General features: G+C 40.6%; 1 protein-coding gene across 2 annotated transcripts in view; it reads right to left on the bottom strand.

The window, feature by feature from the left end:
• PHKA1 (phosphorylase kinase regulatory subunit alpha 1) overlaps positions 1-16,994 on the bottom strand; it is a 453,374-nt gene that overhangs the window by 172,939 nt on the left and 263,441 nt on the right. For both annotated transcript variants that reach the window (XM_075835632.1, XM_075835633.1), the window contains exons 24-25: positions 2,682-2,760; positions 1,961-2,090 (exon numbers count right to left, since the gene is read on the bottom strand). In XM_075835632.1, coding sequence (XP_075691747.1) covers positions 1,961-2,090; positions 2,682-2,760 — 209 coding nt within the window. The remainder of the gene's footprint in view (positions 1-1,960; positions 2,091-2,681; positions 2,761-16,994) is intronic.

The raw sequence follows: 16,994 nt of genomic DNA, 5'->3' as shown, positions 1-16,994 counted from the left end.
TGTCTGCCAAAAAGGCGAGAACCTGCAAAACGGGAGAGTCATTCAAGATTATTTAGCGACTGCGACTAATTAGCCAGAGCGCCCGAGTGGCGATAGAGAGGGAGAGAGCACCCAGAAATGGGACAGTTATCTGGCCACATCCAGAGAGGCTTTACAGATATATTTGTCAGCTTGGAATATTTGTAGGGCGATCTGTGCAGTTGTTCAGGCGTCGCCGGAAGGTACACCTAGATGGAGTTGTTTTGCCCATTCGGTAGTGGCTCTGGTTATCAAAGAGGCGGCGAATATCGGCCACAGGGCCTTTCCGGCGGCCTTGAAGGAGCATTTGGCAACGTATTACATTTTCCTATCACGTGGATCCTGGAATGGGAAAGCGTGGTACGCCTGACTAGATTGGAAACTGGGTGGGAGCCTAACACCAGGTAAGTAGACCATTTTATCACCTAGTCACTTGGGAATGAATACATGACCTCCGTGTGATTGGACTTTTTAAGGCGCCTACCTGGGTAGTTTCACTCTTTAAAGGGAGTTTCTTCAAATTCTGTGAGGGAGAGGAAGAACTTTGGAGAACGGCGAGGCCGCCAGAAGGAAAACTTTTTTTCTGAGAAAAAGTGACTGATCCCGAACATGTAGAATATTCTTGACGGCCATAATAAGACGGTCAATTATAGCGGAGAGTTTTGACAACTGCTTACTCGTCCAGGGCAGAATCTGATCCTAGAATGTCCACAATGGCCTGCAGCCGATGCGCTTAGCAATCACCACTTTAGTATGCCTCCCAGTAGAGAGGGAACACTAGTTAAAGATTGAATGACTTTTTCTGCGGCGGTAGAGTGTTCAATAGCAAGATTATGCCATGCTGTTCTCCCTCTTCCTGTTGGGGTAAGAGGGAGATATAGTTAACCCTGCCTTCCCAGCTTAATGGTGAAAAAAGAATAAAATATGTACCTGCTAAGCAGGTAGGTCTGTCTCCTAAAAGCTAAAACTGATTTACTGGAATGAAAGAGGGGTAATAGCTGGTAGGAGGAGCGGATACGTTTTTACCCATTGTTCGCCTCCTAGTGGCAGCAGCAGCAACCAAGGTCATCTCGGAGTTCATCAATGATATGGACAGGAAAGAGTGTCTTAAAAAGGAATCTGCCAGACAAGCAGGGTTTTTTCGCACATCAGTTTCCTTCCTGTTTTAGTTAAGTTATTGGAAATAGGAATAGCTTGACTATAGTGGCAGGCTTAGTTTTACAGCCAGAGCAGAAGAATGTTGATTCTACGCCTCAGCCTTTCTGCAAAAGTATTGGTCTTAGTCTTCCGAAGACTTATTTTTTTTTTTTACAATGTAGACTTTAGTTTTAGAGTTTTTTACTATGAACATTTAAAATGGCTTCACTGTAAAGGACATATCCACCTTTATTTTCTTTATGGAGAGTTACAGCTCCTGTGATTACTGACAAGTGGTAGCTTAGCAACAGAATACACTGTTTGTGTGCACTGCTATTATTGTACCTGCAAACACTATTAATCCTGGGGGGATCTGCAGAGTTTGCATGCGCAATCATAGCATCATGCACTTGAATAAAGCTACAGTATTCTGTTGCTAAGCTTCACAAAAACACTAACAAAATATACACAAAAGTCAAAATTTCGGTTACACTCTAATTAGAGACATTTTAAAAACTCCTATTTGATTTAGTCTGTAGACTTTAATTCTGCACTTTGCAAATTTACCTTTCAAGTGTGCTGAAACGTAAAAGGAAAAATAAAAAACAGACGGCACAAGGATCAGCTGTATAATATTGATTGACCGGACTACTGGCTTCACAAATTAGGAAGGGAGAGCTATAAAGATAGGAGATTGCTTTATAGCTATTCTATTTTTTATAATTTCCCGTTTTTCTTTGAAGTCATTGTGCCCTAATAGGGTATGTGGAAAGGAGTTGTCACACAGTACGTTTTTTTTTTTTACCTGAACATTGCAGGGATTGGGAAAGTTCAGTTGCCATCACCTGGATGATAAGTCCAATTCTCAGGCGGAACATTTCAGCAAATAAAGAAGGCTGTGTCCTCATATACATTGCCAGATATACCATGATTTCCTGTGGTAAAGAACATATAATTTCGGTCTACCTACTGTTTTTTTGAAAACTTTAAAAACACAAGAAAAAAAAAAAAAAAAGAGTTTGCATCATAGCAACTATTGTTCACATGAGCATTGGGTTCCGTTGATGGGTTCCGCTAGACCTTTCCATCGGAGGAACCTATTAACGAAAAGGCAAGCGTAAACCATAGCTTGTGTTTGCATTAACATTGGATTTAATGGTAATGCTTCCGTTGCAAATGGCTTCCGTTTGTTTACGTTTTGTAAGGTTTCCGTTTTTTTTGACGGAAACAATAGTGTAGTCGACTGAAACCAATGTTAATGCAAACGGAAGCTATGGTTTCCGGTTGCCTTTTCGTTGATGGGTTCCTCCGATGGAAAGATCTAGCGGAACCCATCAACGGAACCCAACGCTGATGTGAACACACCCTTAAACATATTATAATATAGTTAACTATTTGATATTTATATACGCTGACCCCAGAGACAAAAATATTGATTTGAAAGGAGTGCTTCATGCAGGCCAGTAATATAATATATGTACCCTTAGAACATACAAAGTTCTTCTGATAAGCATGGGTTTACTTACCTGTGTGAGGATAGAAATACTCATATTCTGTTCACTAGCCTCTTGAATCAAACAAATTAGCTTGTCGTATGGCAGTGGCCTTAAATATAACACAGAAACACAATTAAATTACCTTAACATGACAGAATCACCTCAGATTTTCTCTACACTGGACAACAGCAGCCTTCACATTCAATGATATACAAATGACTACAATAGGAGCAAGCAAGATTTTTCTTATTTTTAAACACACATATAAGATGGAAAAATCTGAGCGCTGTTGTTGTGAAATGGCCAGAAACAGAATTACCAGTAGGAAATATTCCAATATCCCTATTTGTTGTAATGGCAACAGATTTTAAATATTCATATAAAAGAGTTTAAATATATATATTTGCCTTTTTTAACATTTTGTCTCAAACATCCCAAGCTTGCGTCTACATATAGAGCAGTTTTTAAGAGGAAATTGCCAAAGGCATGGAAAGCCCGTTTTTTTTCCAACTACACTGAGCTAATTAAACTAATATATACAATCTTTATTAAGTAACCAAAAAAGGGGCACACCACATTTTTAAAATTACAATGTGTCCTGGCAGTAAGTATAAATACTGACACTACTGAGTATAATTGCGGCTATATATAGACCAGACCAAGCGGTAAGTTTGTAGATATCAGAATGTACAAAAAAGGACTGACACTACTGAGTATAGTGACGACTATACATATGTAGACCAGACCAAGCAGTGAATTATAAATATCAACATGTGCCAAATGATAATCTATAGTAGATGCCGAAAACATTGAGCTAAAATAAGGAAAGCACCCCCCCGACATGTTTCGCTACTAACGTAGCGTCTTGAGGGGTTAGGAGCTAGTGATGGCACGCTCCGAGAAACATCCCTAATTTATAAGCTCCCAATGACATGGGAGAAGGTGTGTCAACCAGACTAGCCAATCCAAGATGGACGAAAGCGACAAACTGAAATGTACAGACTAGATGTCCAATAGGCTGTCAGCGCAAGCGCCAATCAGGGCCGGGCGCCAGCGCATTTATATGACAGATGTATCTAGCGTACTAAGTGTGGAAATAGTCTCAGTAGGCATGTCACAGTACTTAGAAGTGCAGAAGGTAAGTGTACTGCGTAACACTTAGTAAAATATAGACAGAAAGCACAATGGGCAAGAGGGTAAGTGTATCGCGCATGTACAAAAACTTAGTCTGTGAAATGACAAAAGTAAAATAATGTAAAAAAAAATAAATCCAGATTTTGTGCCGCCAAATGCCCTTGCCCTAAACTATATGAGGGAAAAACAATGCAACATTTAAGAAGGCGTGTTTCTAAACATATTAGCGCTATTAACTGAAAAGAAGAAACCTCTTGGTCAAGACATGTTAGAGTAGTACATGATGGAAACATCAAAACTCTCCAATTTTGGGGTATTACCCAATTGAAATTGGGCCCCAGAGGGAGGAGACCTCGATCGTAAACTCTTACAGGAGGCGGAATGTTGGATTCATCGCCTCTCTTGTTTGAGTCCAAATGGCTTCAATGAGGGATTCACTTTTGCGGCCTCTCTCTAAATAATCATTATTATAATATTTTTTTCTCAAATGTTGTGCCTTGCTGTTCATAAACTAGATATAATATTTCTATATGTTATTATTAGATTTCTCTATAAATATTTATATACTTGTACAGGGACTACTTATCATATAGTACTCACGGTACATCTTTTCCCTATATATGTTATTTGAAGTATGAATATTCCTTTATGGGTTTACTTCATATAACTTGTAGGAATGACTACTACATATGACCATACGCCTCCCCGTTCTAACTGTCCCTTAACTGATTCCTGACCGATCACTGTAAATTGATGTTGGCGCTTGCTGGGCTCTGTGCAGCGCCGACATGAATTTGCGGTGGGTGTTAGAGCGATCGGGTGTCTGAGTGACGCGGACACCCGGATCGCGCTGTTAACACCTGCCTCTGGTCCTGGAGACATGATCGGGACCGCATTGGTTCAGGTCCCGATTATGTGACATTGCAGGGAAAGTTTGTTGTAGCAACAAAATGGAAAGTTACTGTAGCAACAAACTTTCCTGAGTTGCTGCTGGTTGTCATGGCAACCGAAGGCCATACAATGGAAGCCTATGAGGACAAGCCGGAGGCTGGTCCTGATAGGCTTCCTGTCAGAGTGACAAACCGCGTTACACTGATAGTTATAATACATTACACTGGGTAGGTAGTGTAATGTCTTATAGCAGCGATCATTGCTGCAAGTCTTCAGGTCCACTAGTGGGACAAAGAAAAAAAAAAAGAATTTTAAAAAAAGTTAATAAAAATGTTTTATAAAAGTGTCAAACTAAAAGTTATAAGTTAAAAAAAAACAAACACTGGCTTTTTACCTATAATAAGCCTTTTATTATAGGAAAAAAATGAAAACGTTAAAAAAGTACACATTTGGTATCACCGCATTCGTAAAGACCCAAACTATAAAACCATAATGTTATATTTCCCGCACGGTGAACACTGCAAAAAATAAAAAAACAATAAGAGAATCGCTATTTTTTTGGTCACCACCCTTCACAAAATATAGAACACAAAACTACAACCCATGCCGCAAAAAAACAAGCCCTTACACAGCTTTTTTGACTGAAAAAGAAAAATCTTACGGCCTTTAGAATATGGTGGCACAAAAAATTAATTTTATAAAAAAGTGCAAACGCTGCAAACCACCCCAAATAAAAGATATACATATGGTATCGTCGTAATCATATCAACACGCAGAATAAAGTAAAATTGTCATTTATAGCGCACGGTGAACGCTGTAAAAAAACTAAAGTATTTAAAACCGCCAAAATCAATGTTTTTTGGTCACCTTAGCGATAAAAAAAAAAACACAATAATGATCAAAAAGTTGTATGGACCAAAAACTTGGTACCAATAAAAACTACAGCTGGTCCCGCCAAAAATAAGCCCTCATCTCGCTCAATCTATCAAAAAATTTAAAAAAAGTTATGGCTCTCAGAATGTGCTAAAACAAAACAATTTTTTTTTAACAAATCATTTTTTTCTTTGTAAAAGTAGTAAAATATAGAAAAACTATATAAATTTGGTATCGCCGTAATCTTATTTAGCGGCAAAATAAAATTAAGTTGTAGTTTTTACCACACGGTGAAAGGCGTAAAAACTAAACAAGAAACAAAAATGGAGGAGTCACAGTTTATTCCAGTTTCATGAATTTTATTTTCAGTTGCCCAGTACATTAAATAGTACTTTAAATGGTGTCAACAGAATCTACAATTCCTCCCGCAAAAAATAAGCCCTCAAACCACCCTATTGGACAAAAAAATAAAAAAGTTATGGCTCTTGGAGGCGGGTGGTGAAAAACTAAAATGGAAAAGCAAAAAAGGATCAGTCCTGAAATGGTTCATTACATTTCTAATGAAAATTTTTTTTATGACCACATGTGGAGTATTGCCGTGATGGGGAGAAATTGCTGTAAAAACCATTGGGGTGCTTTTTCCCCTTTATCCTTTGTGAAACTGAAAATGTTAACACTTTTCTATTTTTTTGTCTACATAGCCGTATGAGGGCTCGTTTTTTGTGGGAAAAGTTGTATTTTTTCATTTTTGGGTGCTTATAATAGATTGATTAACTTGTGTGAGGGAGTAAAAAAAAAAAAAAAGAATAAACGATTCCAGTTGTGCGTAAATAACACGTTATTATTCTATGGGTCAGTACAATTATGAGAGAGGGGGATCTAGAGGTGTCAGGAATAAAGGCAGCGGTAGAACAAGAGGTAGTTTGGGGAGAGGTGGAGCTGCACTAGGCTCTTCATGTGAACACCAAAATTTTTGGTCACAAGAGCCCCCAATCATGCAATATCTGTTAGGAGATCGCGGGGATCCTATAAACCCTTAGGTAGAACTACAACAGGAGCGATCTAGTTCATTGGGTTCTAGATCTTCCTTCTCGGTGAACACAACTATGTATCACCAAAACTGCAGGATGACTTAAAGATTATAAATATTTAAAGTAAAATTTTACTCAGTAGGATATCGAATTTGCTATCAAAAGGTCTATCATTTGTCCCGACTGCTCGCTTTGACCTATTTACATGGGTCAAGTATGTAGCTCCTTTCACTAGAAAATTAAGATGGGTGAAATTCATGAAAATCGTGTCGTGATTTTGTAATTGACTAAGCTGATCTTCCTAATCTGCGTTTGCTGGAAGACTGAACCAAGTGAGATAGGGACGGGCCCATTTACTAATTTGAGCAAAAGAGCACAAAATCACCGACTGTCTTTGATACGCAATACATAGATATCTTTGAGGAAATGGTGGTGGAGGGGCTGTCAGCAATGACAAATGCTGATCCTCAGTATAGAAACCAGAGTAAGATCTATTTGAAATCTGTACTGGAGCTAAAGAAAGAGGACTAAATAAAAATCAATCCCTCTGACAAGGGCAACATTGTTATTCTTGAAAGGCCACAGTATATTAACATGTGCTTGGAAATATTATCCAATCGGGAATGCTACAGAATTTTAGATTCAGATCCAAAAGTTATCTTTACTAAAGTACTCAAAGTGATTCTACATCAAGCACTTCAAGATAACTTCATTAACCAAAGGAAATGGCCTTGTTGAAACCAACCTGTATTCAAAGAGCCACATTCTATTATTTGCCTAAAGTGCACAAAGGATATAGTCCTTGGAGGTGACGACCTACTGTCTCAAGTATCGGTAGCATTTCCCATGGGATTAGCATTTATTGTAGCGTCCATGGCCCGTCTGGATTACTCAACCCACGACGGCCATAGCCACGGATCTGCGAGCGCTGGCCCGCATCTCCTCCTCAGGAGATGCCAGTGCTCACTTCCACTCCGTTCTGCTGTGTCCCGTAGGGTGCACGCGCATGCTCGGCCTTAAAGGGCGAGCGCACGCCCATGAAAATAATCAATTGGCCCATGATCACCCTGGACTATTGAAGGGCTCTACCCTTTCACTCATTGCCTGAGCGTTGTTGTGCTTACCCGTGTTAGTGTTGCAAATGGTTCCTTAGTGTAATCCTGTTCCCAGTGTTCCCGTACCTGCTACCTGTATCCTGTGCTACCGTTGTTCCTGTGCCTTAGAAAGTTGGAGTCGTGTTGTGCCATCGGTCACCTGGTGTCTGCTGCTAAGGCCCCATCTGAGCCTAGCCTTTACTACTGTCTGAACTGCTACAGGTACTCTTGTGCTTGGACTATATAGACATTGACTTGGTACACTGGCCAGCTGCTATCCCGCTACGGCGGTACGGCCCAGTGGGTTTACATACCCACAGATCGTGGCACTTATGTTGATACGGTGTTGAGCCCTTTTGTCCTGGCATTGCCCTCAAACGTCAGAGATACCATGGAGGTTCTGAGACGCATCAAGGATTTACAACTAAGTCCTGGTACTCTCTTGGCTAGCCTCGATGTGGAGGCATTGTACAGTTCCATCCCCCATGACAAGGGGTGCATAGCAATTTTTAGGGACCAGGGGGTTGCACCTACAGCGACACAATGAATTTAACATAAGTCTTCTGAATTTTGTCCTCCAGAGGAATTTCTTCCTATTTGAGGGAAGCATTTACCACCAGATATGGAGCACGGCTATGGGGAGTCTAGCAGCCCCCACTTATGCCGATTTGCTCCCGGGTTGGTGGGAAGAGGGAGTTGTGTTCAGCGAGATGGCGAATTGGACGTCATCGGTGGCACTCTGGATGAGATACATAAGACGATGTTCTTATTTTTTGGACAGGTAATGAGGAGCAATTTCTGGGGTTTGTTGCAACTCTCCATGTGAAGGACATTGGACTCACGGTGGAAATTGATGATCATAAGACAAGATGGGTAAATTATCTTCTAGTGTGTCCAGAAAATCAATAACCACTAATAGTCTGCTCTCTTGATGAAGCCATTACCCAGGTCCCCACAAATGGGGCATTTTGAAGGGACAGTTCCTTCGTGTTAGGAGAAACTATTCCTCCTTATACGACTATAATGTAAAGGTGGATGAATTGGAAGGCAGAACTCTGTGGCGCGGTCACCCAAGTTATATCCTAAATGGGGCACGTGATCATGCAGTGGCTTCAAATAGAATGGACCTATTAGTCCCACGTCCACGTGATAGTAATTATGGTATTCTTCCGATTATAGGTACCTTTGACTGTGAATCTAAACGTGTCTTGGATGTGTTAAAATCATATTGGGGAACATGGAGATTGGACTCATATGAATGAAATGGTGACATCTAGGCCAAATGTGACATATTGCAGTGGCTGGAATTTAAGGGACCGCCTTGTCAAGAGCCATCTAGCCCCCCGAGCAGTAATACTATGTGGTTGGGTCATACGAATATGAAGGGCACCTTTCGGTGCGGATCTTGCAAGGCCTGCCAATATACTTGTACAGGGAAAACCTTTAAGAGTGCCACCACAGGAAATTAATATTGTAACTGGGACATAGTAAATTCCAAGACCACTGGGGTTGTGTATTTGGTTACTTGCCCCTGTCCCCTTAACTATGTGGGCAAGACCATTCGTCAATTTAGGCGGCGTATTCTTGAACACATAGGGAATATCCTAAGGGACGAAGATCATGCCTTAGCCAGACACGTTTTGCAATGCCATGGAGTAGATCCTGGCTGCCTTGTTTCAAGGCATAGAAAAGATGTGCACTTCTTTGAAGGCAAAGAAGCCCAATGGATATTTGGGCTTATATGTATTAAACCATTGAGACATAATTACACCATTTCATATGCTCCCTTTACCGTGTAGGGAGGTAGACCCTACTATACTTTCTATACCTGGTATATATATATATATACACATACATCTCCACCCTCTGTCTGTGTCCCCACCCCCCTGTTTTACACAGAGTGAGTGGGGGTTGGGATCGCAGTATTTCTTTTAAAGGGTTTGAAACTGATTTCTAAACTATCAATCTCTGCATTATTAATGTAAAAGACATAATACATAATGGTGGACCATATAGATGGGTCTGCAGTATTTGTCACCTTGTGACAACTTGTGTGGTCATCATGGGTAGAGTTGGTCTGTGGGGTGATGTGAGAGAGAGAGGAAGGATGTCATACCTCTGTAGCTATTCCCACCTCAGATCACTCACTGTATAAGTCATCCTTTTGATATTTATTCTTAGCCTGGAACATCGCTGCCGTTTGTTTGGTTTCGTTGTTTTGAGAAGAGCAGCATCTGTGCTGCTATAGCAACGAGCACACGCTCCTGGCCACATCATCACATGCACACCCACACATTCGTCAGGCCTATCAGTGACCAGATGACGTGGCGTTTTGGCCGCCGCGTGCGGCTTAACATCGAGCAGCAATAGTCCACCATCAGGGCTCTTGCACAGCAGTTTTAACTGCTTCTCTATCGAACAGTTTTAACTGCTTTAATGTCTTATCAGTGCATTATAATCTCCTGATGATCCCTCTCACATATAGAAATGGGGAAACACGTAGAGAATGAATGCTTAAGTTATTGCAACATTGTGCAAACAACTTAGACAAGCTGATATTAGGGAAAAAGTATCATTCTAGTGCGTCAGCCAATTTAGTTGAAGGGCTTCAGTTAACTCCCAGGGTGAGATTGGCACTAGACTGTTGCTTTATTATGTATCTATGTATCCCACTATCACATATCCACTAGTTTGGAATTCTGTGGCAGGTTGGGATATTTAACCCCCTGGCGTCCAAGCCATTTTTTGATTTTTGTTTTTCACTTCTCGCTTTCTATGAGCCATAACTTTTTTATTTTTCCGTCAATGGAGTGGTGTAAGGGTTTATTTTTTTTCGTGGGGAGATGGAGTTTCTACTAGCACTGTTTAAAGTACCATGTAATGTACTGGGAAACTGAAAAAAAATACTTTGTGGAGTGGAAATGTAAAAAAAAAACTGCTTCCTCCATTTTCTTTTGGGTTTAGTTTTGACGTCTTTCACTGTGCGTCAAAAACAATTTTACTTAATTCTGCTGGTCCAAACGATTACGGCGATACCAAATTTATATAGTTTTCTTAATGTTTTACTCCTTTTCCAAAGAAAAAGCTATTTGTTAGAAAAAAAAATAGATTTGTGTCACCACATTCTGTAAGCCATAACTTTTTTATTTCTTCCTCGATTAAGCGGTATGAGGGCTTATTCTGTGTTTTTTCTTGGTAAAATTTCATGGTACATACGACTTTTTGATCACTTATTAAATTGATTTTTATCGCGAAGTTGACCAAAAAACTGTGATTCTGTAATTCTCTATTTTTTGCTATACTGTTATGGTTTGGACATTTATGGATGCAGCGATACCAATTTTGTTTATTTTTTTACATTACTTTAGAGGAAAAATTGAGTTATTTTTGAACTTTAAAAAAAAAAAAAAAGTCACTACTAAAAACGTTGACTTTTTTTTTTTTTTTTACACATTTCATTAGTTCATAGATTATAGTCATTTTTACAGGTCTCTGTTAAGCCCTCTGCCACAGGCAGAGTGAAGGTAGTCCTGGGGGCCTTCATTAGGCCTCTGGGCTGCCATGACAACCATTGGCAACCCTCGATCGCGCTACGGGGCAGCCGATGAGCTGTCGGAGCGGTGCGCCCCCTCTCTATAACGCCTCAGATGCTGCGCTCGCAGCATCTGAGGGGTTAAATGGCCAGGGACAGCAGGATCGCTGTTCCTCGCCGTTACTCCCGAGTGTTAGCTCTAAAACACAGCAGAGATTCGTAGCGTTTGGAGCACAAGATTATGAAATATTTTGCGTTAATCAAAATGCATTTATTACAGCACAAAGATTTTCGCTTATCCATTTTTGTTGTATACAGGGTGTAATATATACAGTGAAGGAAATAAGTATTTGATCCCTTGCTGATTTTGTAAGTTTGCCCACTATCAAAGACATGAACAGTCTAGAATTTTTAGGCTAGGTTAATTTTACCAGTGAGACATAGATTATATAAAAAAAAAAAAAAGAGAAAATCACAGTCAAAATTATATATATTTATTTGCATTGTGCACAGAGAAATAAGTATTTGATCCCTTTGGCAAACAAGACTTAATACTTGGTGGCAAAACCCTTGTTGGCAAGCACAGCAGTCAGACGTTTTTTGTAGTTCATGATGAGGTTTGCCTACATGTTAGATGGAATTTTGGCCCACTCCTCTTTGCAGATCATCTGTAAATCATTAAGATTTCGAGGCTGTCGCTTGGCAACTCGGATCTTCAGCTCCCTCCATAAGTTTTCGATGGGATTAAGGTCTGGAGACTGGCTAGGCCACTCCATGACCTTAATGTGCTTCTTTTTGAGCCACTCCTTTGTTGCCTTGGCTGTATGTTTCGGGTCATTGTCGTGCTGGAAGACCCAGCCACGAGCCATTTTTAATGTCCTGGTGGAGGGAAGGAGGTTGTCACTCAGGATTTGACGGTACATGGCTCCATCCATTCTCCCATTGATGCGGTGAAGTAGTCCTGTTCCCTTAGCAGAGAAACACCCCCAAAACATAATGTTTCCACCTCCATGCTTGACAGTGGGGATGGTGTTCTTTGGGTCATAGGCAGCATTTCTCTTCCTCCAAACACGGCGAGTTGAGTTAATGCCAAAGAGCTAAATTTTAGTCTCATCTGACCACAGCACCTTCTCCCAATCACTCTCAGAATCATCCAGATGTTCATTTGCAAACTTCAGATGGGCCTGTACATGTGCCTTCTTGAGCAGGGGGACCTTGCGGGCACTGCAGGATTTTAATCCATTACGGCGTAATGTGTTACCAATGGTTTTCTTGGTGACTGTGGTCCCAGCTGCCTTGAGATCATTAACAAGTTCCCCCCGTGTAGTTTTCGGCTGAGCTCTCACCTTCCTCAGGATCAAGGATACCCCACGAGGTGAGATTTTGCATGGAGCCCCAGATCGATGTCGATTGACAGTCATTTTGTATGTCTTCCATTTTCTTACTATTGCACCAACAGTTGTCTCCTTCTCACCCAGCATCTTACTTATGGTTTTGTAGCCCATTCCAGCCTTGTACAGGTCTATGATCTTGTCCCTGACATCCTTAGAAAGCTCTTTGGTCTTGCCCATGTTGTAGAGGTTAGAGTCAGACTGATTAATTGAGTCTGTGGACAGGAGTCTTTTATACAGGTGACCATTTAAGACAGCTGTCTTTAATGCAGGCACCAAGTTGATTTGGAGCGTGTAACTGGTCTGGAGGAAAATTCTAGACTGTTCATGAATTTGACAGTGGGCAAACTTACAAAATCAGCAAGGGATCAAATACTTATTTCCTTCACTGTATCTTGATAACTATATGGCAAAACTTTGTTTCGTTTATTAGGGTCCTATTCGGAAGGTAGATATTTTGTTAGTGATGATTCAGCATAGGGATGTCACAATACCAGAATTTGGACTTGAAATCACAATACTACACAAAGTATTGGTATCTGATACCAAAACGATACTTTACCAACAGTAATAAAAAAAAAAAGTTCCTCCATTTTCTGATCTGAGCCACGAGGTGTGATGAATTTAACCTCCATGTGCCTCACATTAATAGTAATTAACCCCATCATGTACCTTACACATGAACCCATTATAACTGAGAAACAGGATGGGGTTAATGTGTAAGGTACATGATGGGGTTAATTACTATTAATGTGAGGCACATGGAGGTTAAATTCATCACACCTCGTGCCTTACATTAATAAGTGAATGAATGCAAAAAAATTGTTGTGCAGGTTATTACGACCACACCAATACCGAATTTGGATGTATTTTATGTATTGAATCTTATTTTCATGTTTATTGTAAAAAAGTTGTATGTGTATTTTTATTTTAACCCCTTCCCTCTTTAGCCACTTTTGGCCTTCCTGACAGAGCCTCAATTTTCAAATCTGACATGTTTCACTTTATGTGGGAATAACTTTGGAATGCTTTAACCTATCCAAGCGATTCTGAGATTGTTTTCTCGTGACACATTGGAATTTATGTTACTGGCAAAATTTGATCGATAGGTTCAGTATTTAAATGTGAAACACACCAAAATGTTGCGAAAAATTGCAAAAATTAGCATTTTTCTCAATTTAAATGTATCTGCTTGTAAGACAGCAAGTTATACCACACAAAATAGTGTGGTATAACTGGCTAATTCACGTCCCCCATATGTCTACATTAGATTGACATTGTATTTTGAACATCCTTTTATTTTTCTAGGACGTTACAAGGCTTAGAACTTTAGCAGCAATTTCTCACATTTTCAAGATAATTTCAAAAGGCTATTTTTACAGGGGCCAGTTCAGATGTGAAGTGGCTATTAGAAACCTCCAAAAAGTCACCCCATTTAAAAAAACTCCACCCCTCAAAGTATTCAAAACAGCATTTAGAAAGTTTCTTAACCGTTTAGACATGTCACAGGAATTAAAACAAAGTGGAGGTGAAATTTACAAATTCAATTTTTTGTTGTTGCAGAAATTCATTTTTAATCCATTTTTTTTGTAACAAAAGTTTTACCAGAGAAACGCAACTCCATATTTATTGCCCAGGTTCTGCAGTTTTAGGATATATCCCACATGTGGCCCTAGTGTGCTAATGGACTGAAGCACCAGCCTCAGAAGCAAAGGAGTACCTAGAGGATTTTGGGGTCTCCTTTTTACTAGAATATATTTTAGAAACCATGTCGGGTTTGAAGGGCTCTTGCGATGCCAAAACCGTGGAAATCGCCCAAAAGTGACCGCATTTTGGAAACTACACCCCTTAACGCTCAGCGACGTACTATTCCGTCGCGCTAACCAATACGTTCGCGCTCAGCAACGGAATAGTACGTCGCGGGAGTAACGGCCATTTCGGCCGTCCTCCCAAGACATACAGGAGCTGTGACAGCTGCTGCCCCGTACAGCAGCTGCCGCAGCTCCTACAGCGGGAACCGATCGCTGTGTCCCCGCTGATTAACCCCTGAAAAGCCGTGTTCAATAGTGATCACAGCTTTTTAGGGGTTAAGCTACAATCGCCAGCCTGCTACGCGATAGCGGCTGGCGATGGTGACTATGGCAACCGGACACCAAACAATGGCGTCTGGCTCTGCCATCGAAGGAAGCCTAGTGGGTCCTGACGAAGTCAGGACCCACTATGCTTGCTGTCAGTGAGTAGCTGACAGCTCTAATACACTGCACTACGCATGTAGTGCAGTGTATTAGATTAGCGATCAGGGCCTCCTGCCCTCATGTCCCCTAGTGGGACAAAGTAATAAAGTAAAAAAAAAAAGTAAAAAAAAAAGAAGATGTGTAAAAATAAGAAAATAAAAGATTTAAAAGTAATAAAAGTCAAAATCCCCCTTTTTCCCTTATCAGTCCAGTATTATTAATAAAAATATATAAACAAACAAATAAACTATACATAATTGGTATCGCCGCGTCCATAACGGCCTGATCTACAAAATTATTTCATTATTTATCCCGCGCGGTGAACGCAGTAAAAGAAAATAATAATAAACCGTACCAGAATCACAATTGTTTGGTTACTTCACCTCCCAAAAAATGGAATAAAAAGAGATCAAAAAGTCGCATCTACCTAAAAATGGTACTGATCAAAACTGCAGTTCGTTACGTAAAAAATAAGTCCTCGCACGGCTTTCTTGATGGAAAAATAAAAACGTTCTGGATCTTAGAATAAGGTAACACAAAAAGTGAATGATTTTTTACAAAACGTATTTTATTGTGCAAACGCCATAAGACATAAAAAAAACTATAAACATCTGGTATCGCCGTAATCGTATCACCCCGCAGAATAAAGTGAATATGTCATTTATAGAGCACGGTGCACGCTGTAAAAAAAAAATAGAATAAAAAAACAATAGTAGAATTGCTGTATTTTAGTCACCACGCCACTTAAAAATAGAATAAAAACTGATCAAAAAGCTGCATGCACCCCAAGAAAACTACAATGAATTCCTCAAGGGGTCTAGTTTCCAAAATGGGGTCACTTTTGGGGGTTTTCCACGGTTTTGGCACCAAAAGACCTCTTCAAACCGGACATGGTGCCTATCAGAAAGGAGGCCTCAAAATCCACTAGGTGCTCCTTTGCTTCGGAGGCCAGTGCTTCAGTCCATTACCGCACGAGGGCCACATGTGGGATATTTCTCAAAACTGCAGAATCTTGGCAATAAGTATTAAGTTGCGTTTCTCTGGTAAAACCTTTTGTGTTATAAAAAAAAATGGTATAAAGAGGATTTTCGGACAAAAAAAAAAGTAAATTTCACCTCTACTTTGCTCTAAATTCCTGTGAAACACCTAAAGGGTTCATAAACTTTCTAAATGCTGTTGTGAATACTTTGAGGGCGCTAGTTTCTAAAATGGGGTGTTTGATGGGGGTGTCTAATATATAGGTCCCTCAAAGCAACTTCAGAACTATACTAGAACCTAAATCAAATAAATAAATTAGGCAATACGTTGCTTCTTAGATTATACTGATAATGAGCCATGCCCACCCCGAGATGACCCCAGTTTTGACCGTTTGTATAAGCGGAGACCCCTATTAGACCGTTTCAGTGCCCGGTTTTCCCAAGCATACACCCCCGAGAAGTGTATTTCTATTGATGAGTCCTTGGTAGATTTTAAAGGGAGGGTTCAATTCCGCCAGTACCTGCCGGGTAAGAAGACAACGTATGGTGTGAAGATGTATAAGCTGTGCGAGAGTGCATCAGGGTATGCCTACAAATTTAGGATATATAAAAGGGAAGGACACCAGTATTCAACCCCCATAATGCCCCCCCCCCTTTACTGGGAGTCAATGCAAAAGTTGTGTGGGATTTGGTGCACCCACTGCTGGACAAGGGTTACCACCTCTACCTGGATAATTTTTAGACCAGCGTCCCACTCCTCAACTGCCTCGCTTACAGTCCTGTGGCATGCGGCACTGCTAGAAGAAACCTGAGAGGCCTCCCTAAGACTCTGCAGGGCAAACAAGAAGGGGTGAGAGCAGGGCACAATCTAGCAGCAACATATTGTTTGTCAAGTACAAGACAAGAGAAATGTCACACCAGTACCCATGTACCTGTACGAAGTACCAGTACAGAGACCCCCAAACCAGACTGCAGCCTGGACTACAATAGGTACATGGGAGGGGTGGACTTGTCAGATCAAGTCCTGAAGCCCTACAGTGCCATGCGGTGTGGTATAAGAAGCTGGCCATGCACATCATACAGATGGCATTGTACAATGTGTACGTGCTACGTCGATGTACAGGCCAGAGGGGAACTTTCGTGGAATTTCAAGAGGTGGTTATCAAGAACCTAATCTTTAGGGACC

The sequence above is a fragment of the Rhinoderma darwinii genome, chromosome 8 (genome assembly GCF_050947455.1).
Source record: "Rhinoderma darwinii isolate aRhiDar2 chromosome 8, aRhiDar2.hap1, whole genome shotgun sequence".
Lineage (NCBI taxonomy): Eukaryota > Metazoa > Chordata > Amphibia > Anura > Rhinodermatidae > Rhinoderma > Rhinoderma darwinii.
Note: the sequence above shows the minus strand (reverse complement) of the source record. Positions and strands in the feature narration are given on the sequence as shown.